This window comes from Lissotriton helveticus, chromosome 6 (genome assembly GCF_964261635.1).
Source record: "Lissotriton helveticus chromosome 6, aLisHel1.1, whole genome shotgun sequence".
NCBI lineage: Eukaryota > Metazoa > Chordata > Amphibia > Caudata > Salamandridae > Lissotriton > Lissotriton helveticus.
The window spans coordinates 2,120,624,356-2,120,648,347 of NC_136067.1; the positions used below are offsets into that span (position 1 = coordinate 2,120,624,356).

The window sequence follows — 23,992 nt, forward strand, 5'->3', positions numbered from 1 at the left end:
TAAAATGCCCAGAGTAGACTATACTAACTTTTTTTAAATTCACCACACTCCACGCTCACTACTTTATCACTTGGGCCCCTTACACTCACTCAAACATCGGCCAGGAATAAAAGATCTCCACAAAAGTGTAGCACCCTGTGCTACCCGTCAGGCATTGCAGCGCCGGCTTGACGCAGGAGAAGGAAGCCGATGATGACACGAAACAATCGGTTGGTAATATGACAGTAGCCGTAAAACCAACCTGTTGTGTGAGGTTTCCCTAATTCTGATAAGGGACACTTGTCCCTGACTCCCACATACAACCACATCTGGAGAGAGGAAGGTAGATCACTCATATATATACCAATACTACCCCCTAGGGGAACTTTGTGCATCTGTTTTGAATAGTGTCTAATGGGACGTGCACACTGGACCCCTCTAAATATTGTCCCCCTCCTGTCCCTCCGCGTTGTTTACTGATTTGCGTGGGTCACTCCCATGGGACTTCTGAGGTTACCAACAGTAAAACTATTTCACTATACTGGCCCATCACATAACCGCACATAAAAACAACCCCCTGCGGCCTTTTTTCACCCTCTCCCCTTCTCGTATATTCCCGACATCCCTCCGAATACCATGGAGGATGTACCGGGTCTGAGTTTTGATGAGGATGCCATTGCCGAAGCCCTAAGAACAGCTCCTCCACTATTGAATAATCCTACTACCTCTACCTCAGGCACGTCCAATGAGGATTGGGCAACTCTCACGGAATTGAAAAAAGAACTGATAAGGATCACCATACATGGGGTGATGATGACAGAATATTTGAGAAACAACATAGCCCCACGTGGACTAATCGTGAACCTCATACCAAGACTCTTTCTGGAAGACAAGCAATTCAAGACGGACTGGTGCCAAGTGTCTTGGAAATGCACCAAAGATCTGCTATTCCTAGTCACCCAAACAGCGAAACGTCTCGCAGATGCCCTGTTAGAAAAAATATCAAGCATAGAGGCCACAATGAAGGCTGCCGTCAATAAAAACAATAAGACTTCCTTCACCACGAAACTGGCTGATATCAACCAGGAGATGGCAGATCACCACGACTACCTGTTGAAGCAAAAAACGGACAAATTACAGAAGGATATCTCTAAATTCGAGAAAGAGAAGGTCTACCCCTACCTTAAGGATGACTTCAAGAGTAAAAAGAACAACTACTCCTCGGACGACAATTCAGATGATAATAACAGACGAGGTTCTACAAGCAGTGACTCAAGCGGAGGACAAGCTCCCAGGAACAACCGGATGCAACACCATCCCCATTGGCAGCAAGGATACCATCAAGGACCAATGTTTCAGGGGCCTCCCCATATGACACCCCCATGGCAGTATCCCTTCTTTCCACAAGGTCCACCACAATTCTACCCTCTTAATCCGCCACCTTTTCAAGGCAGAGGCTGGGGCAGAGGAAGAGGGCGAAAAAGAGGAGGACAGAAGGGAGTACAGTGGTCAGACCAACCGGCACCACCAACCATGATGGCAACTCGGAGCTCCACCACCAGAGGGAGAAAAGTTTAATTGTCAATCTTTCCTCGAGAACCTTGACCCCTGTGGAAACCAGCGTATTGGAAAAAGGACTAGGATTTGTCCCCACACCCATTCCGGACAGTTTCCAAGAGATGATTGAGATTAAGAATCTCTTTAGGAAAATACGGTTACGAGCCTTCTTCGACGGTAAACCTGAACCTACCAACCAAGATACCGGCCTGAAGAAACCCTCCATCTTTACCCCAACGGATGGCATGGTTCCCCCTGAGGTACTCACTTTCGAGCGAGCGGTCCTGTCGAGTTTGAAAAAGAAACCCAACATCAAACAATTTAACAACCTGTCAACTGCTGAAAGACAAGCCATGGACACATTAAGTAATGATGTCACGATTGTGATCAAACAAGCAGACAAGGGAGGCGCCACGGTCATACAGGATCGCTGTGACTATGATCTCGAATGTAGACGGCAACTTTCCAACACCACCCATTACAGGCCCCTACCTGTGGATCCCACTAAGCGCCTGACCACCACCATCATGAGTCTGGTGATTGAAGCCGAAACCAATGAGTGGATTACTAAGAAGAAGGCCGATTTCCTTATTACTCCGGAACCCATAACACCATACTTCTACACCCTTCCAAAAATCCACAAAGGCATCTCACCAGTCCCCGGCAGACCAATAGTCTCCGGCATTGGATCCCTCTTGGAACCCCTGTCCCAGTTTTGCGATGTCTTCCTACAACCAGTAGTGAAAAAGATTCCCTCCTACCTCCAGGATACCAGGGATGTCCTTCGTTTGATAAACGATGTGGACGGAAGAACAGATGCTGACCTCCTACTAACTTTGGACGTGGAAGCTCTTTACACAAACATTCCCAAACAGGCAACCTTAGAGGCAGTGGAATCCACCCTGAGACTGGAAGAATGGACATCCCCCACCCCGGTCTCCTTTATCATGGAGTTAGCCAACATAGCCCTTACAGAGAACTTTTTCAAATACGAATCAGAACTGTTCCATCAGATCCGTGGAACTTCTATGGGCTCTACCTTCGCGCCGAGTGTAGCCTGTATCTACATGGCTGCCTTCGAAAAAACCTCCATCTACCCTCCAGAACACAACCCCTTTCGTGAGAACCTCACCCTATGGCGTCGTTACATAGACGACATCCTAATTTTTTGGAAAGGCGATCGGACCAGTTGCGACGCGTTCTGCACATGGATCAACCACCAAGATCCATATCTGAAATTCACAGGAACCATCTCTCAACATTCTATACCTTTCCTGGACCTTACCATTGTACTGGGCCCTTCGGAGATTTCAACCACCCTCTACAAAAAGGAGACCGTTAGAAATAGCCTTTTGCTCTATAACAGTCACCACACAAGAGCACTGAGGGATAATATCCCTTTTGGTCAATTTTTAAGGCTCCGTAGGAACTGTACCACCACTTCCGACTACCAACAGGAAGCAAACCTTCTACAACATAAACTCCAGGAGAGGGGATACCCAACAAGACTACTGCGACGCTCAGTAAAGAGAGCCCTGAACAACAACAGGGAATCCCTGCTAGAAACTCACACTAAGGAGAAGGAGGATCTGATCACTTGCGTAACATCCTACACGAAGAATTCCTCCTTCATCAAAAAAACAGTGAACTCCCATTGGGGCATACTGAACTCGGTCAATCTAGACATCCCCCGCCCACGTTTCGCTTTCAAAAGAACCTCCAACTTGAAGGATCAATTGGTCCACACCTGTCCAAAAAAGACTAGTACCCGACCTCAAAACACACTTTGGGATCTGCCCCCAGTGACGGGGCATTACCGCTGTGGCAACTGTGTCGTTTGCCCTCAAACTACCCAAACCAAAACTGTTCAACTCTCAGATACATTCATTTGGCACCTAAACAGACATACAAACTGCAACAGCAGCAAGTGCATTTACATGTTGACGTGCCCCTGTGATCTGAAATATATCGGAATGACGACACGCACAGTAAAGACACGCATCATGGAACATAACAGCAATATCCACTGCCATAAGACTCATACCCGCCTGTATGAACACTGTAATCAACAGAGCCATGTTGCAGAGGACATGCATTGGGTAATACTGGAGTGGCATCCCTCATCAAACCAACAGGCCCTGTTCAAAATTGAACAGAGATGGGTTCACCGCTTGCATCTAGACACTGAGGGACTAAATGACTCCGTCCCCTGGAACACACTTACTCGATAAGTCTCCACTTGGCTACCTCACCTGTGTGATCGGTAATTTAGAGACTCGGCCACTCTGGCTGTATTAGACGCATCTATCCCACACAATTTCAAGTGGAACACTTTTACATCCCACCCCCAGATGGCGCCCAGACTGATATGATGACAGACACACGCCGTCATCCCCACACACTGGGCCACTGCGCCTTCTTGTAAACGTGGCGCTTAGCAACTAGCAGACTGACACGCCCCCCCCTTTTTACAATTACAAACCTCTAGACAAAAGGGTGCTTTTATAAATCTCCATTGGGCTACCACACCCGTGTGAATGGTACTTTAGTAACTTTGCGAATCTGGCTTCACCAGACGCACCCATCCCACTCATCTTTAAGTACAACACTCCTTCATCCCACCCCAAGATGGCGCCTAGATTGATACGATGACAGACACACGCCGTCATCCCCACACACTGGACCTCTGCGCCTGTCTGAAAACGTGTCGCTTAGCAACCGGCAATACTGACACGCTCCCAATTACAATCATAAACCTCGAGATAAAAGTGCGTTGAGAACCCCTTCGCACTGCCAGCTGCTTTACGACCGAGCAGCGCCGGTCATGCGGACCTAGGTACAGAGGTAACTTCCTCGCGCCATCAAGGTAAGGGGGTTATTGAGCTGGATGCAGCCTCCAGATCTTGGAGGTATGCTGCAAACTTACAGACCACGTCCGCTGACCACGGATTTTCTGCCGCCGGGGGAATACGGGGGAGTGGCCCTCCACTGGGCTGTCAGTGCAGTTCCGGGGCCGCTGTGGTGCTCGGGTCCCTGGCCGCCACGGCAGCTATCCCCGTTGGCCGTTATGGACTGGCGGCCCGCTACTTACACCTACCCACCTCTGGGACTCTGGTGTTGGGTTGAGTTGGTCTGCTTGGGCGTGTCGTTTTGAGGGCACCGCGGATCCCACCCGGGGAGGCGCTGTGGGTGCTGCGGTGACCCGGGATTAATCTGCTGGGTTCCCAGCTGGGCTGCGGCTCACACTGAACGGTATACTTCCGCTATTATCACCGGCTGGTTTGTAAAATCACATTGAGACTGGCTGTTTGTTTCCTTTCTTTTTCGGCAATGAACCTTCTTGCCTTGAGCTAAGACCATTGCTCCGCTTAAATGCACTTAGAATCCCCTATTCATCCCTTATCCCTCCAGATTATCAGTTGATAGCACAGGTCCCACCCAAGCAGTCTGCGGGGACCGTCAACAGCTACTGAGGGTAAGTCCAAAGAATTTGTTTTTAATCTCTTACTAGTAGTCCGCAAGAGACCCTCCTTCGGCACACATTTCCTCAAACTGCCATCTAGATTTATTCTTTAAATCTACCGACCGGGAATATGTATGGTGGCAATCCCACATGGTATGCTATACCCGATCAAAACTCACTAAAGTCTCAAACATAGCTCCACCTCTCTCCTCTTTTCTAGTTATTCACAATCCGGGTGAATGCATAAACAGCGGTTCTTACCTTGAATCTAGGATTGTATGATAACCCCTTGGAGAATAGTCATTACTACATGTTTTTCTCCCATCTTCCCATAGGGCGGACTACAATACAGGAACTCCTCCTGTTCCAGTTCCTGACCCCTCAGGTTGTATTCATTTAACGCCGCGGCCCACCTTGGGCTCTTTCTCTAGTTTATGAGCACTTTAGGTCCTGATGAATTGCCGTGATGGCATGAAACATGTCGACCTGATCACTAATGAGGGTTGAACGGGTCTCCCACACATAGCCTGGTTGAATCCCCATACCCCTCTTATTTTTAACAAGGTAGTTAGCTACAGGAATAAAATGCCCAGAGTAGACTATACTAACTTTTTTTAAATTCACCACACTCCACGCTCACTACTTTATCACTTGGGCCCCTTACACTCACTCAAACATCGGCCAGGAATAAAAGATCTCCACAAAAGTGTAGCACCCTGTGCTACCCGTCAGGCATTGCAGCGCCGGCTTGACGCAGGAGCAGGAAGCCGATGATGACACGAAACAATCGGTTGGTAATATGACAGTAGCCGTAAAACCAACCTGTTGTGTGAGGTTTCCCTAATTCCGATAAGGGACACTTGTCCCTGACTCCCACATACAACCACATCTGGAGAGAGGAAGGTAGATCACTCATATATATACCAATACTACCCCCTAGGGGAACTTTGTGCATCTGTTTTGAATAATGTTGCTCTCTTACTCATAGAACCATTAAGCTTTACCTGCTGACACTTACCTATTTTAGCAGGACCACATGTAGGGCTTTAACCCCATGCATGTGTCGGGCGGCCCCAGGCCATCTCACTTCACAGTGGGCATCTACGGAGAATGGCCGGGGGCCGTCCAAACCCCGCCCACTTAATATTTCCCCAGCACCGAGGTCGAATTTGCGCCGCGGTCAAAGGGTTAACAAGCGTCTGCAATAGAGATATTGAATGCTATGATATGGGTCATGTTTTTACCACAGATTTCCTGTCACCTCAGAGTGAAATCTTCAATATTCATGCACAGGGAGGTGGGTTCTAACATCACCCCTCCCCCCACCTCATCTGCATTGTCAGCATTAAACATATGTAATAGAATTTCAACAGGAGTAGGAGTTGCAACTAAGCAAGTAGAGATAACGTCAAGGGTGTTCCTAATGTTCTTCATGTAGAAATGGGATATATTGAGGACATTATGTGCCAGATATGTCCACATGTTCCCTGGCTGCTGTAATCATGTTCTTACTTGATACTGGCAGTTGAGTCCCTTGGCAATGAGCCTCACTGGACCCTGCCAGTCCCCTCAACACATGCCTGAACAAACAAGCATTAATATACTTGCAAATAACAGTTATCAGCAGGTAAATGTTCCCATTTCTCCTCTCCAGGTCTAATTACAATTAGAATGTTGTCTTTTTGGTGGTTATAATTTAAGCAGGTTTGGGGGTGGGGGTGTAGGGGGATTCAACCCATACTTTGGCTCCTGGATTCTTATCAGTGGAGCCAAACCCTCCCTTTCCTCGTACAGTAAGAAAGGGCAGGGCAGTCCCCTTCAATTCCTCCATAAACTGGCATGATGATAATTTGAGCAACTCGATCCCCAGGTTGCACAAGTAAATCAGTGTCTCCACTGTTTAACAGTACCACTTTTATCTCTCCTTGGTAATCATTGACTATTACCCTCCCAGAATTGTAATGCTTTTTAAGGCAAGTTCTTATGAAAAAACAGGTGTTGGCCATACAAAAAATACTCTCCTTCTTTGGAGTGACAAATAAAGATTTATTTCAAAATTTGTCTGGTATTATTTATTTTATACCCTTTTACTTTTTGTTTTTTAGATTCAACAATTCATCTGTACGAAAAAGACATACCAAAATACATTTACCATACGCTTATTCAAAAACATGTACAAAAAAACATTACATATAAAAAGCAGAACATCTATCTGAATTTCATATATACATTAACACAGATATTTATGCATCAACATCATTATTCATTATTGCACTATCTTTCCTTAGAAAGAAGAATCTTTATACTCAAATAGGGAAAAATCAGATGGAGAAAACAATAGATGTACAAAATAATGCAAGTTTGACTGAGGGAATAAATCAAAACATCAGTCCCACAAGAAGCTAATTATTGTAGCAGTTGTTAGATACTTGTCTCCATTTGGCCGACGGGTTTCGAACTCGCTATTTTACTTTGCGTGTTCTCGTCAGGGCGTAATGACTCTATCCTGCAGGGGTTATGCAAAATATGAATAACAAAGGAGAAAATGACGTCAGTTCCTATTTTGTTTTTGATAGCCTCATAAAATAGCTCCAACTAGTGAATGCATACCTTATACAAAACGTCACCGGTGGATGGGGTTCAATATTTACTACGGAGGTCCCCGTCGTAGTATCTGATAGAAGGGGGAAGCATAGAATTGGTTCAATTGTTTGTTCCAAAAGTGAGCCTGATGCCTAATGCCAAACAAACACACTCCTCACTCCTACCTTCGAATGATCCTGTCTCTTTTCAAAAAATTGTATACTGTTCACCCTTTGTCCGTGAGGGCCCCCGTGTTTCCACTGGTGCCTGCCCAAAAAGAAAGGTTGGTAACTAACCCTTATTATATCAGTTGGCGGGTGTTGTAGTGGCCCATAATTGTTAAAAGGTACCTGTGCCTCTGGTTTTGTGGCGTAGGGTGGGGTCCGCTGAATATTTGTTTACGCGGTCCGCCTCGCTCGCGAAGAGCCTCCCGGTTTAAAGCACGGGACCACTAGGTGTTTACAATCTGTTAGTGGGGGAAATTACAAGCGTTCAGTTAAATACTGCTTGTCGGCGTTGCTCAAAGAGAGCTCACGATTTTTCGGAGCAGAGAGAAACCTACCCGGTCTTCTCTGTTCAGTCTGCAGACATCGCTTGCAGTGGCAATCCATCAATGCGCCATGTTTGGTGGGGGTGTCGATATTTTATTGTCACATGCTTGTCGGGATTCTGGGACATGTAGTCTGCTCATGGCATCGTGGATGCAAGTAAATCTGACTTTAAATATAAAACAGGGTATTTATAACCTGGAGATTTCCGACATGGAATTCAATCCAGTTTGAAGGCTGTTGAATCGCAGTATTAGATAGGCTTCTTTTCTGAGTAAAACATCATCCACATCCTGGACTGTTTTCGTGTGCCCTATTGTATATATGACCGTCCATTTAAAATCAGTCTCTGAATGACCCTGTTCTATGAAATGTTGAACCATGGGTGCAGACACAACTTTATTTTTGATCCGTGATCGATGTTGTGTGATGCGAGTGTTAATCTGTTGGTTTGTTTTACCAATATAAAGTTTGTCACAACTACACGTAATTGCGTAGACCACATTCTTGGTTTTACAATTACTGAAGCTTTCGTTTCTCCATCTTATCTCTCGGTGAATGAATTCACTGCCCTCAATCGTTGATTCGCACGATACACAATTTCCACATCTGTGGTGGCCTCTTATCTGTTTCATGCCCCATATCGAAAGCAGATCATGTTTGGGTTTTTCCATCATTACATCTGCCCGAACCATATGTTGACCTATGCTTCGTTTTTTTTTAAAAGCAAAAATTGGTCTTGGGAATGGACATTCCAATTCTTCTAGTAAGTGCCAGTTTTTAAGTATGGTTTGTCGCACCTGGTGGGCATGGGGACCAAACGTAGTCACACAGACAAGTTTGTCTAGCTCATGTTTCTCTTTGCGTTCGAGAAGACACTCACGTGGTGTGTGTCGTGCCCTCTTACGTGCGTTTTTCAATAATTTGGTAGGGTATCCCCTATTGGCCATTTAATCGCAAAATCTCTGTGCATGTCGATCATAATCTGCTATCTCTGAGCAGTTTCTTCGAATGCGAAGAAGCTGCCCATAAGGTAGATTAGTTCGCAAATTTCTGGGATGGGCACTCCGATGGTGAAGGATGGTGTTTCTATCTGTCTTCTTTCTGAAGAGAGAGGATTTTAAACAACCATCAGCACAGCTTATTTCAACATCAAGAAATGTCATTTTTGAGTTGCTTTGTTCAATGGAAAACTTAATGTCCGGATGTTTATTATTTAGCCATTGGTGAAATTCTACCAGTTCAGTGTGGCTCCCCTGCCACAAGAGCCACACGTCGTCGATGTACCTAAGCCACTGTTTTATATGTTTTTTGTAGGGATTGTTGTTCTCCACGAACTTATTCTCATATTCCGCCATGAACAATATGGCCATCTCCGGCGCATAAGGGCAGCCCATGGCTGTCCCTTTGATTTGCGCAAAAAACTCGTCATTGAAGCGAAAGTAATTCTTCTTGAGTGTCAATTCTGCGATTTCTAGGATAAATGAAGTTGGGACCCTGTGGGGTCTTACCCTCATATCTAGGTATAATTCAATTACCTCCAGTGCTTCACTTTGGGGGATTTGTGTATATAACGAGGTCACATCCATCGTGACCATGATCTCAGTTGAGGGGTTAAAATTTATTCCCTCAATTTTGATCAAAAAGTCAGTGGTGTCTTGGAGATATGACTTCACATTACTCACAAAAGGTTTCAAAAAATAATCAACGTACTTCGATAATGGTTCCAAACACGAGTCACACCCTGAGACGATTGGTCGTCCAGGGGGCTCGGCAGGATTTTTGTGTATTTTGGGAAGGAAATATAACAATGGAATGCGGGGGATTTTTTGAGAAGAAAATCCCGTTCTTTCTTTCCCACATATCCATCGTCAAATCCCATTTGAATCAGGTCAGATATTTTGGACTGAATTTCCTTGGTTGGGTCCATTGGTAGTCTCCTATACCAGGTTTGATTTTGCACATGAGATTCCCCTTCCTTTAGATATTTATCCCGCGGCCACAACACGGTGGCTCCGCCTTTATCGGCCGGTTTTACTACAATAGACCTATCCTCACTAAGGTTTTTCAGAGCTACCTGTTGACCTTTACTTAAGTTTGGCTTAACATACTTATGTTTTTTCTCAAGTTTATTTATTGAGGATAGAACCACTTGCTCGAAGGCATAGATCTGTTTTGGGATATTTTGGTTAGGGATAAAAGAGGATTTATTTTTTAACCCTGTTGTTTCATTGTCCATTATAGGTGGCTGATTATTAAAGAAAGCCTTTAGTCGTATTTTCCGACAAAAGGAAATCATTTCCATCTTTGTCTTTGTGAAATCCGTTCTTTTATTGGGAACAAATTTCAATCCCAAATTTAGCACGGATTCCTCATCCGGTGTTAACATTTTTGTCGATAAATTGACAATGGTCGATGGAACCTCTACGACTTGTAGGAGTTTTTCCGAGTGCGCATCTCCCATGGTATTTTTTGTCTGGGTTTCCCTTGTTGGCCCTTCTCTAAAAAAGAGACCTGCTTTTTGTTATTCTTGCCTCTTGTTGTAGGGCCCGGAGAGTCCGATGAGGATGATGTCTCAGAAAAGGTTTTGAACCTATTTCGGGAACGCCCTTGGTAATTATACAATGCCCCCCTCGAGTCAGCCTGGGAGTAATAATCGTCTTTCAAAAACGGGTATGCTTTGTCTAGGGTAAAAGATTTTGAATCCCTCTCGTATTGGATGGTTTTATTGTTTATGGCAGTGACCTTGAAGGACAGAATCTCTTTTTCAATTTTTTCAAGGAGTGCTTTGGCATCAGGGACCAACTGGCTCTCTTGGATACTTTTGGTAACTTCCTCTATTTCTTCTAGTTCTTTTAAGCACAAACGTTGTGCAGTCTCAATTGTATGGACCATCAGGTCCCTACTACATTTCGTGTTTATACAACTGAAACCCCTTTTGTATTCTGCATCCTCCGTAAAAATCACAGGCACATTTTTCACCTGGAGCCCCCAGGGGATGGTGCCTCCCTTGAGGTGCCTCAGAAGAAAGTGACCGTGCAGCTCTGTTCTAATATGTTTTTTACTTAATCTGATAAGTTTATCAGATTCATTTTGTTGCTGTGCAGAGGTGCTAAGGGCGATATTTGAAAATGGAGCTGAGGCTATTAAGGACTGAATATGATTTTCAGAGAACGACAAGGTATCTTTCTCGGACATACCTAAGAGGGACAGGGCGTCCCTCCAAGTTGACTAATCACAAAGAGTTAAGAACACGTGCAATTTTATGGTGTGTGTCCACTCTCGCGGGTAAACACCAGCTCTAAACTTTGTATAACAGGGAGATAGGTCCTTGGGACGTACGGTCAGCTGGACCATATATAGTATTTATGAAAAAACAGGTGCTGGCCATACAAAAAATACTCTCCTTCTTTGGAGTGACAAATAAAGATTTATTTCAAAATTTGTCTGGTATTATTAATTTTATACCCTTTTACTTTTTGTTTTTTAGATTCAACAATTCATCTGTACGAAAAAGACATACCAAAATACATTTACCATACGCTTATTCAAAAACATGTACAAAAAAACATTACATATAAAAAGCAGAACATCTATCTGAATTTCATATATACATTAACACAGATATTTATGCATCAACATCATTATTCATTATTGCACTATCTTTCCTTAGAATGAAGAATCTTTATACTCAAATAGGGAAAAATCAGATGGAGAAAACAATAGATGTACAAAATAATGCAAGTTTGACTGAGGGAATAAATCAAAACATCAGTCCCACAAGAAGCTAATTATTGTAGCAGTTGTTAGATACTTGTCTCCATTTGGCCGACGGGTTTCGAACTCGCTATTTTACTTTGCGTGTTCTCGTCAGGGCGTAATGACTCTATCCTGCAGGGGTTATGCAAAATATGAATAACAAAGGAGAAAATGACGTCAGTTCCTATTTTGTTTTTGATAGCCTCATAAAATAGCTCCAACTAGTGAATGCATACCTTATACAAAACGTCACCGGTGGATGGGGTTCAATATTTACTACGGAGGTCCCCGTCGTAGTATCTGATAGAAGGGGGAAGCATAGAATTGGTTCAATTGTTTGTTCCAAAAGTGAGCCTGATGCCTAATGCCAAACAAACACACTCCTCACTCCTACCTTCGAATGATCCTGTCTCTTTTCAAAAAATTGTATACTGTTCACCCTTTGTCCGTGAGGGCCCCCGTGTTTCCACTGGTGCCTGCCCAAAAAGAAAGGTTGGTAACTAACCCTTATTATATCAGTTGGCGGGTGTTGTAGTGGCCCATAATTGTTAAAAGGTACCTGTGCCTCTGGTTTTGTGGCGTAGGGTGGGGTCCGCTGAATATTTGTTTACGCGGTCCGCCTCGCTCGCGAAGAGCCTCCCGGTTTAAAGCACGGGACCACTAGGTGTTTACAATCTGTTAGTGGGGGAAATTACAAGCGTTCAGTTAAATACTGCTTGTCGGCGTTGCTCAAAGAGAGCTCACGATTTTTCGGAGCAGAGAGAAACCTACCCGGTCTTCTCTGTTCAGTCTGCAGACATCGCTTGCAGTGGCAATCCATCAATGCGCCATGTTTGGTGGGGGTGTCGATATTTTATTGTCACATGCTTGTCGGGATTCTGGGACATGTAGTCTGCTCATGGCATCGTGGATGCAAGTAAATCTGACTTTAAATATAAAACAGGGTATTTATAACCTGGAGATTTCCGACATGGAATTCAATCCAGTTTGAAGGCTGTTGAATCGCAGTATTAGATAGGCTTCTTTTCTGAGTAAAACATCATCCACATCCTGGACTGTTTTCGTGTGCCCTATTGTATATATGACCGTCCATTTAAAATCAGTCTCTGAATGACCCTGTTCTATGAAATGTTGAACCATGGGTGCAGACACAACTTTATTTTTGATCCGTGATCGATGTTGTGTGATGCGAGTGTTAATCTGTTGGTTTGTTTTACCAATATAAAGTTTGTCACAACTACACGTAATTGCGTAGACCACATTCTTGGTTTTACAATTACTGAAGCTTTCGTTTCTCCATCTTATCTCTCGGTGAATGAATTCACTGCCCTCAATCGTTGATTCGCACGATACACAATTTCCACATCTGTGGTGGCCTCTTATCTGTTTCATGCCCCATATCGAAAGCAGATCATGTTTGGGTTTTTCCATCATTACATCTGCCCGAACCATATGTTGACCTATGCTTCGTTTTTTTTTAAAAGCAAAAATTGGTCTTGGGAATGGACATTCCAATTCTTCTAGTAAGTGCCAGTTTTTAAGTATGGTTTGTCGCACCTGGTGGGCATGGGGACCAAACGTAGTCACACAGACAAGTTTGTCTAGCTCATGTTTCTCTTTGCGTTCGAGAAGACACTCACGTGGTGTGTGTCGTGCCCTCTTACGTGCGTTTTTCAATAATTTGGTAGGGTATCCCCTATTGGCCATTTAATCGCAAAATCTCTGTGCATGTCGATCATAATCTGCTATCTCTGAGCAGTTTCTTCGAATGCGAAGAAGCTGCCCATAAGGTAGATTAGTTCGCAAATTTCTGGGATGGGCACTCCGATGGTGAAGGATGGTGTTTCTATCTGTCTTCTTTCTGAAGAGAGAGGATTTTAAACAACCATCAGCACAGCTTATTTCAACATCAAGAAATGTCATTTTTGAGTTGCTTTGTTCAATGGAAAACTTAATGTCCGGATGTTTATTATTTAGCCATTGGTGAAATTCTACCAGTTCAGTGTGGCTCCCCTGCCACAAGAGCCACACGTCGTCGATGTACCTAAGCCACTGTTTTATATGTTTTTTGTAGGGATTGTTGTTCTCCACGAACTTATTCTCATATTCCGCCATGAACAATATGGCCATCTCCGGCGCATAAGGGCAGCCCATGGCTGTCCCTTTGATTTGCGCAAAAAACTCGTCATTGAAGCGAAAGTAATTCTTCTTGAGTGTCAATTCTGCGATTTCTAGGATAAATGAAGTTGGGACCCTGTGGGGTCTTACCCTCATATCTAGGTATAATTCAATTACCTCCAGTGCTTCACTTTGGGGGATTTGTGTATATAACGAGGTCACATCCATCGTGACCATGATCTCAGTTGAGGGGTTAAAATTTATTCCCTCAATTTTGATCAAAAAGTCAGTGGTGTCTTGGAGATATGACTTCACATTACTCACAAAAGGTTTCAAAAAATAATCAACGTACTTCGATAATGGTTCCAAACACGAGTCACACCCTGAGACGATTGGTCGTCCAGGGGGCTCGGCAGGATTTTTGTGTATTTTGGGAAGGAAATATAACAATGGAATGCGGGGGATTTTTTGAGAAGAAAATCCCGTTCTTTCTTTCCCACATATCCATCGTCAAATCCCATTTGAATCAGGTCAGATATTTTGGACTGAATTTCCTTGGTTGGGTCCATTGGTAGTCTCCTATACCAGGTTTGATTTTGCACATGAGATTCCCCTTCCTTTAGATATTTATCCCGCGGCCACAACACGGTGGCTCCGCCTTTATCGGCCGGTTTTACTACAATAGACCTATCCTCACTAAGGTTTTTCAGAGCTACCTGTTGACCTTTACTTAAGTTTGGCTTAACATACTTATGTTTTTTCTCAAGTTTATTTATTGAGGATAGAACCACTTGCTCGAAGGCATAGATCTGTTTTGGGATATTTTGGTTAGGGATAAAAGAGGATTTATTTTTTAACCCTGTTGTTTCATTGTCCATTATAGGTGGCTGATTATTAAAGAAAGCCTTTAGTCGTATTTTCCGACAAAAGGAAATCATTTCCATCTTTGTCTTTGTGAAATCCGTTCTTTTATTGGGAACAAATTTCAATCCCAAATTTAGCACGGATTCCTCATCCGGTGTTAACATTTTTGTCGATAAATTGACAATGGTCGATGGAACCTCTACGACTTGTAGGAGTTTTTCCGAGTGCGCATCTCCCATGGTATTTTTTGTCTGGGTTTCCCTTGTTGGCCCTTCTCTAAAAAAGAGACCTGCTTTTTGTTATTCTTGCCTCTTGTTGTAGGGCCCGGAGAGTCCGATGAGGATGATGTCTCAGAAAAGGTTTTGAACCTATTTCGGGAACGCCCTTGGTAATTATACAATGCCCCCCTCGAGTCAGCCTGGGAGTAATAATCGTCTTTCAAAAACGGGTATGCTTTGTCTAGGGTAAAAGATTTTGAATCCCTCTCGTATTGGATGGTTTTATTGTTTATGGCAGTGACCTTGAAGGACAGAATCTCTTTTTCAATTTTTTCAAGGAGTGCTTTGGCATCAGGGACCAACTGGCTCTCTTGGATACTTTTGGTAACTTCCTCTATTTCTTCTAGTTCTTTTAAGCACAAACGTTGTGCAGTCTCAATTGTATGGACCATCAGGTCCCTACTACATTTCGTGTTTATACAACTGAAACCCCTTTTGTATTCTGCATCCTCCGTAAAAATCACAGGCACATTTTTCACCTGGAGCCCCCAGGGGATGGTGCCTCCCTTGAGGTGCCTCAGAAGAAAGTGACCGTGCAGCTCTGTTCTAATATGTTTTTTACTTAATCTGATAAGTTTATCAGATTCATTTTGTTGCTGTGCAGAGGTGCTAAGGGCGATATTTGAAAATGGAGCTGAGGCTATTAAGGACTGAATATGATTTTCAGAGAACGACAAGGTATCTTTCTCGGACATACCTAAGAGGGACAGGGCGTCCCTCCAAGTTGACTAATCACAAAGAGTTAAGAACACGTGCAATTTTATGGTGTGTGTCCACTCTCGCGGGTAAACACCAGCTCTAAACTTTGTATAACAGGGAGATAGGTCCTTGGGACGTACGGTCAGCTGGACCATATATAGTATTTATGAAAAAACAGGTGCTGGCCATACAAAAAATACTCTCCTTCTTTGGAGTGACAAATAAAGATTTATTTCAAAATTTGTCTGGTATTATTAATTTTATACCCTTTTACTTTTTGTTTTTTAGATTCAACAATTCATCTGTACGAAAAAGACATACCAAAATACATTTACCATACGCTTATTCAAAAACATGTACAAAAAAACATTACATATAAAAAGCAGAACATCTATCTGAATTTCATATATACATTAACACAGATATTTATGCATCAACATCATTATTCATTATTGCACTATCTTTCCTTAGAAAGAAGAATCTTTATACTCAAATAGGGAAAAATCAGATGGAGAAAACAATAGATGTACAAAATAATGCAAGTTTGACTGAGGGAATAAATCAAAACATCAGTCCCACAAGAAGCTAATTATTTTAGAAGTTGTTAGATACTTGTCTCCATTTAGCCGACGCGTTTCGAACTCGCTATTTTACTTTGCGTGTTCTCGTCATGCAAAGTAAAATAGCGAGTTCGAAACGCGTTTCTTCTTTCTAAGGAAAGATAGTGCAATAATGAATAATGATGTTGATGCATAAATATCTGTGTTAATGTATATATGAAATTCAGATAGATGTTCTGCTTTTTATATGTAATGTTTTTTTGTACATGTTTTTGAATAAGCGTATGGTAAATGTATTTTGGTATGTCTTTTTCGTACAGATGAATTGTTGAATCTAAAAAACAAAAAGTAAAAGGGTATAAAATTAATAATACCAGACAAATTTTGAAATAAATCTTTATTTGTCACTCCAAAGAAGGAGAGTATTTTTTGTATGGCCAGCACCTGTTTTTTCATAAATACTATATATGGTCCAGCTGACCGTACGTCCCAAGGACCTATCTCCCTGTTATACAAAGTTTAGAGCGGGTGTTTACCCGCGAGAGTGGACACACACCATAAAATTGCACGTGTTCTTAACTCTTTGTGATTAGTCAACTTGGAGGGACGCCCTGTCCCTCTTAGGTATGTCCGAGAAATATACCTTGTCGTTCTCTGAAAATCATATTCAGTCCTTAATAGCATCAGCTCCATTTTCAAATATCGCCCTTAGCACCTCTGCACAGCAACAAAATGAATCTGATAAACTTATCAGATTAAGTAAAAAACATATTAGAACAGAGCTGCACGGTCACTTTCTTCTGAGGCACCTCAAGGGAGGCACCATCCCCTGGGGGCTCCAGGTGAAAAATGTGCCTGTGATTTTTACGGAGGATGCAGAATACAAAAGGGGTTTCAGTTGTATAAACACGAAATGTAGTAGGGACCTGATGGTCCATACAATTGAGACTGCACAACGTCTGTGCTTAAAAGAACTAGAAGAAATAGAGGAAGTTACCAAAAGTATCCAAGAGAGCCAGTTGGTCCCTGATGCCAAAGCACTCCTTGAAAAAATTGAAAAAGAGATTCTGTCCTTCAAGGACACTGCCATAAACAATAAAACCATCCAATACGAGAGGGATTCAAAATCTTTTACCCTAGACAAAGCATACCCGTTTTTGAAAGACGATTATTACTCCCAGGCTGACTCGAGGGGGGCATTGTATAATTACCAAGGGCGTTCCCGAAATAGGTTCAAAACCTTTTCTGAGACATCATCCTCATCGGACTCTTCGGGCCCTACAACAAGAGGCAAAAATAACAAAAAGCAGGTCTCTTTTTTAGAGAAGGGCCAACAAGGGAACCCCAGACAAAAAATACCATGGGAGATGCGCACTCGGAAAAACTCCTACAAGTCGTAGAGGTTCCATCGACCATTGTCAATTTATCGACAAAAATTTTAACACCGGATGAGGAATCCCTGCTAAATTTGGGATTGAAATTTGTTCCCAATAAAAGAACGGATTCCACAAAGACAAAGATGGAAATGATTTCCTTTTGTCGGAAAATACGACTAAAGGCTTTCTTTAATAATCAGCCACCTATAATGGACAATGAAACAACAGGGTTAAAAAATAAATCCTCTTTTATCCCTAACCAAAATATCCCAAAACAGATCTATGCCTTCGAGCAAGTGGTTCTATCCTCAATAAATAAACTTGAGAAAAAACATAAGTATGTTAAGCCAAACTTAAGTAAAGGTCAACAGGTAGCTCTGAAAAACCTTAGTGAGGATAGGTCTATTGTAGTAAAACCGGCCGATAAAGGCGGAGCCACCGTGTTGTGGCCGCGGGATAAATATCTAAAGGAAGGGGAATCTCATGTGCAAAATCAAACCTGGTATAGGAGACTACCAATGGACCCAACCAAGGAAATTCAGTCCAAAATATCTGACCTGATTCAAATGGGATTTGACGATGGATATGTGGGAAAGAAAGAACGGGATTTTCTTCTCAAAAAATCCCCCCGCATTCCATTGTTATATTTCCTTCCCAAAATACACAAAAATCCTGCCGAGCCCCCTGGACGACCAATCGTCTCAGGGTGTGACTCGTGTTTGGAACCATTATCGAAGTACGTTGATTATTTTTTGAAACCTTTTGTGAGTAATGTGAAGTCATATCTCCAAGACACCACTGACTTTTTGATCAAAATTGAGGGAATAAATTTTAACCCCTCAACTGAGATCATGGTCACGATGGATGTGACCTCGTTATATACACAAATCCCCCAAAGTGAAGCACTGGAGGTAATTGAATTATACCTAGATATGAGGGTAAGACCCCACAGGGTCCCAACTTCATTTATCCTAGAAATCGCAGAATTGACACTCAAGAAGAATTACTTTCGCTTCAATGACGAGTTTTTTGCGCAAATCAAAGGGACGGCCATGGGCTGCCCTTATGCGCCGGAGATGGCCATATTGTTCATGGCGGAATATGAGAATAAGTTCGTGGAGAACAACAATCCCTACAAAAAACATATAAAACAGTGGCTTAGGTACATCGACGACGTGTGGCTCTTGTGGCAGGGGAGCCACACTGAACTGGTAGAATTTCACCAATGGCTAAATAATAAACATCCGGACATTAAGTTTTCCATTGAACAAAGCAACTCAAAAATGACATTTCTTGATGTTGAAATAAGCTGTGCTGATGGTTGTTTAAAATCCTCTCTCTTCAGAAAGAAGACAGATAGAAACACCATCCTTCACCATCGGAGTGCCCATCCTAGAAATTTGCGAACTAATCTACCTTATGGGCAGCTTCTTCGCATTCGAAGAAACTGCTCAGAGATAGCAGATTATGATCGACATGCACAGAGATTTTGCGATGAAATGGCCAATAGGGGATACCCTACCAAATTATTGAAACACGCACTCAAGAGGGCACGATACACACCACGTGCGTGTCTTCTCGAACGCAAAGAGAAACATGAGCTAGACAAACTTGTCTGTGTGACTACGTTTGGTCCCCATGCCCACCAGGTGCGACAAACCATACTTAAAAACTGGCACTTACTAGAAGAATTGGAATGTCCATTCCCAAGACCAATTTTTGCTTTTAAAAAAAACCGAAGCATAGGTCAACATATGGTTCGGGCAGATGTAATGATGGAAAAACCCAAACATGATCTGCTTTCGATATGGGGCATGAAACAGATAAGAGGCCACCACAGATGTGGAAATTGTGTATCGTGCGAATCAACGTTTGAGGGCAGTCAATTCATTCACCGAGAGATAAGATGGAGAAACGAAAGCTTCAGTAATTGTAAAACCAAGAATGTGGTCTACGCAATTACGTGTAGTTGTGACAAACTTTATATTGGTAAAACAAACCAACAGATTAACACTCGCATCACACAACATCGATCACGAATCAAAAATAAAGTTGTGTCTGCACCCATGGTTCAAAATTTCATAGAACAGGGTCATTCAGAGACTGATTTTAAATGGACAGTCCTATATACAATAGGGCACACGAAAACAGTCCAGGATGTGGATGATGTTTTACTCAGAAAAGAAGCCTATCTAATACTGCGATTCAACAGCCTTCAAACTGGATTGAATTCCATGTCGGAAATCTCCAGGTTATAAATACCCTGTTTTATATTTAAAGTCAGATTTACTTGCATCCACGATACCATGAGCAGACTACATGTCCCAGAATCCCGACAAGCATGTGACAATAAAATATCGACGCCCCCACCAAACATGGCGCATTGATGGATTGCCACTGCAAGCGATGTCTGCAGACTGAACAGAGAAGACCGGGTAGGTTTCTCTCTGCTCCGAAAAATCGTGAGCTCTCTTTGAGCAACGCCGACAAGCAGTCTTTAACTGAGCGCTTGTCATTTCCCCCACTAACAGATTGTAAACACCTAGTGGACCCGTGCTTTAAACCGGGAGGCTCTTCGCGAGCGAGGCGGACCGCGTAAACAAATATTCAGCGGACCCCACCCTACGCCACAAAACCAGAGGCACAGGTACCTTTTAACAATTATGGGCCACTACAACACCCGCCAACTGATATAATAAGGGTTAGTTACCAACCTTTCTTTTTGGGCAGGCACCAGTGGAAACACGGGGGCCCTCACGGACAAAGGGTGAACAGTATACAATTTTTTGAAAAGAGACAGGATCATTCGAAGGTAGGAGTGAGGAGTGTGTTTGTTTGGCATTAGGCATCAGGCTCACTTTTGGAACAAACAATTGAACCAATTCTATGCTTCCCCCTTCTATCAGATATTACGACGGGGACCTCCGTAGTAAATATTGAACCCCATCCACCGGTGACGTTTTGTATAAGGTATGCATTCACTAGTTGGAGCTATTTTATGAGGCTATCAAAAACAAAATAGGAACTGACGTCATTTTCTCCTTTTTATTCATATTTTGCATAACCCCTGCAGGATAGAGTCATTACGCCCTGACGAGAACACGCAAAGTAAAATAGCGAGTTCGAAACGCGTCGGCCAAATGGAGACAAGTATCTAACAACTGCTACAATAATTAGCTTCTTGTGGGACTGATGTTTTGATTTATTCCCTCAGTCAAACTTGCATTATTTTGTACATCTATTGTTTTCTCCATCTGATTTTTCCCTATTTGAGTATAAAGATTCTTCTTTCTAAGGAAAGATAGTGCAATAATGAATAATGATGTTGATGCATAAATATCTGTGTTAATGTATATATGAAATTCAGATAGATGTTCTGCTTTTTATATGTAATGTTTTTTTGTACATGTTTTTTAATAAGCGTATGGTAAATGTATTTTGGTATGTCTTTTTCGTACAGATGAATTGTTGAATCTAAAAAACAAAAAGTAAAAGGGTATAAAATAAATAATACCAGACAAATTTTGAAATAAATCTTTATTTGTCACTCCAAAGAAGGAGAGTATTTTTTTGTATGGCCAGCACCTGTTTTTTCATAAATACTATATATGGTCCAGCTGACCGTACGTCCCAAGGACCTATCTCCCTGTTATACAAATTTTAAGGCAAGTTCAACATGAGGGTCAATCATTAGATAAAGCCCAGGGGTAAAATGAATTCCAACAACAGTTTCAATTAAAGCTATATCTCTGGATTTCAGTCTGTACAATGGTAAAGCATTTAAATCAACACCTGCAGCCTCTGGGGTGACCCGATATGGATCTTAGGCCACAGGAGTTGTCTCCAGTACTAGGTAGTGTTGAGGGCCACTGCAAAGCTGTTGTCAACATTCACATTAATGACGTTTCTGTATTTGTCAAAGGCCTGTTGTTCAAAATTAACAATGCATCATGCAAGTTATCTCTCCAACCTTTTGATGACCCATCCAACATTTTTTTCAGCTGAGCTTTCAGCAATCTGTTTGTCTTTTCAATAAGACCGGCAGCTTGTGGGTAGTAAGGGATATGATAATTCCACTCCTTGTTGTGTTGTGCACAATAATCCTGCACCAATGTGCCTTTGAAATGAGAAGCATCGTCACTTTGGATCTGCAATGGAATACCATAATACAGAAAGAGTCAATTTAATGTTTTCAAAGAATTCTGCTGCATGGCACGTTTACACAGACAGGCTATCAAGTAGCCAGAGTATATATCCACCACTGTACATGCATGCTGACAACCCTAACTAATTATCATTGGGCCAATGCAGTCAATCTGTCCTGGCAGGTTCCCCCTACCTAGCTGACCTCTCACCACCTGTGAGACTGGTCTGTGTTCTGTATGCTGACTCATAGGATATTGCATAATCCCAGTTTTGATCAAATATGGGCGAATATGCATCTGCCCACCTCTTAGTGGATTTCTCTCCCAGGTGTCCACATTTTTGGTGCACCCACTTACCCATGCCCACCAAATCAGAATCCTATGTCGCCACCTTGGCCTCCAAACTGTTAACTTTTTCATCTGCAATGGAATTACACCACCGTTCTAATGTCTATTGGGCAGTGAGCATCTAATCTACGTGATATACAGTAACTGTGTTTTGCGGTATCATTTCCCAGATCTCTTGCCACAACTCCTTACCCCACACCTCTTTTGAATGTATCATCCAATTATGGGCATGCCATGGGGGGAGCGAGGTAGCCAACTCATTGGCAGTAGACCATGAATCAGTGTAAATATAACACTTCCCATGTAATTCTTGTTTCAAAGCTTGAAACAGCATACAGTCCTGTAAACTGGCTACCCGTTCCCTCTCTGGTAGTAGTTAACAATTTCTAGGGCACAGGATTGTACGACACTGCTTTCCAATGCCTCTTAGTCCCCACATACCTGGCTGAGCCATCAGTAAACCATAAACGTCTCTTGTCTTCTGAAGACAATGCTGAAAACGGCTCGCCCCGCTTCATAGGGAATTCCTGTATCTCATGCACAGGATGTAACACCTCTGTATCTTCCACTGGGGCCTGTGCCACCTGCTCATGCAACACTGCAGTACCTATGGGGCCTACTCGGACCGTGTCTTGAATATACCACTTACACGTGATTATGCTGGCTTCCTGTACATTTATTTTTAAACTTTAATTTCCATTTCCATAATACAAAAAGTCACAGCATTCACATATGTAGTACATTGCCGCACCGCAGTAGGTAACTCCATGTTGAATCATACAATGAACATTGAATACATTTGCCAAGATTGTCTCCCCCACCCTCCAACCGGCTTTGCATCGCCACATCAGAAGTATGTACCAATGGGCTTGAGGACAAATGAGAACCGTTATGATGCTAGCAAGTGTGGTATCTATGAACCGTAAATGACGAGATTAATAGGTGTGCGCATTTTCGCTACGCTACTTAGAAGGGTTCGTCTTATTTACAGGTTCTTCACTTTGAACCCTCGGGGTCCATTTTAGATACGGCATCCATTTTGTTTCTTGCCCTCACGTAGTCAGCGAACAGGCAAATGTCCGCCTCATGATCCCGTGATTCCCAAAGACTGGGGGATGGCACGGCAAAGACAGATGGCTCCGCAGCTGGGTAATCTTCCCACGTTGGCCTATTGTTTCAGCCTTGCATGCGCTCGGCTCGAATCCTTTGATCCTGGGATTACGCTTCCGATACAACCTCCACACTCCTTCTCCTCCTGTTGTCCGACTTCCTTGCACCTGTTCCTGTCTCTTACTCTCGTCCTTTTACAACTAGAGTGGAATGTGCATAGCAGCAGGATAATGTGCTTTTACAGTTGGGGACCGACAAATGTTACTGTGATTATGTTCCGGGTTTCCGACACCATGAATGAAGCCTTTAAAGTTTATTGTGGGAACTGAGTTGTAACCTTTTGTTCGTTACGTTATTGAATGCAGAAAATGTGTATAAAAGGAGCGACGCACATTTGCAATTTGAAGCAGACTCTTGGAACCTACACTCTGTTGTACTTCCCATGACTTTTGCATCCCTGCAGTAATAAACGCTGATCTTTGACGCCGAAGGAAGTGTCCCGTGTCTCTGTCACTTGTGCGCCGAACAGGTATCCTACGAAGGTTTCAGGTGTTGTTCCCTGGCACCGCTGGTTCTTAAAAGTCCAGTCCTTCAGTTGGCACCCA

General features: G+C 42.9%; 1 protein-coding gene across 1 annotated transcript in view; it reads left to right on the top strand.

Annotated features, from left to right (window-relative positions):
* Nucleotides 1–23,992, top strand: part of LOC144763080 (uncharacterized) — a 397,233-nt gene that overhangs the window by 248,865 nt on the left and 124,376 nt on the right. The window contains exons 6-7 of the mRNA XM_078648381.1: nucleotides 716–1,286; nucleotides 1,649–2,072. Coding sequence (XP_078504507.1) covers nucleotides 716–1,286; nucleotides 1,649–2,072 — 995 coding nt within the window. The remainder of the gene's footprint in view (nucleotides 1–715; nucleotides 1,287–1,648; nucleotides 2,073–23,992) is intronic.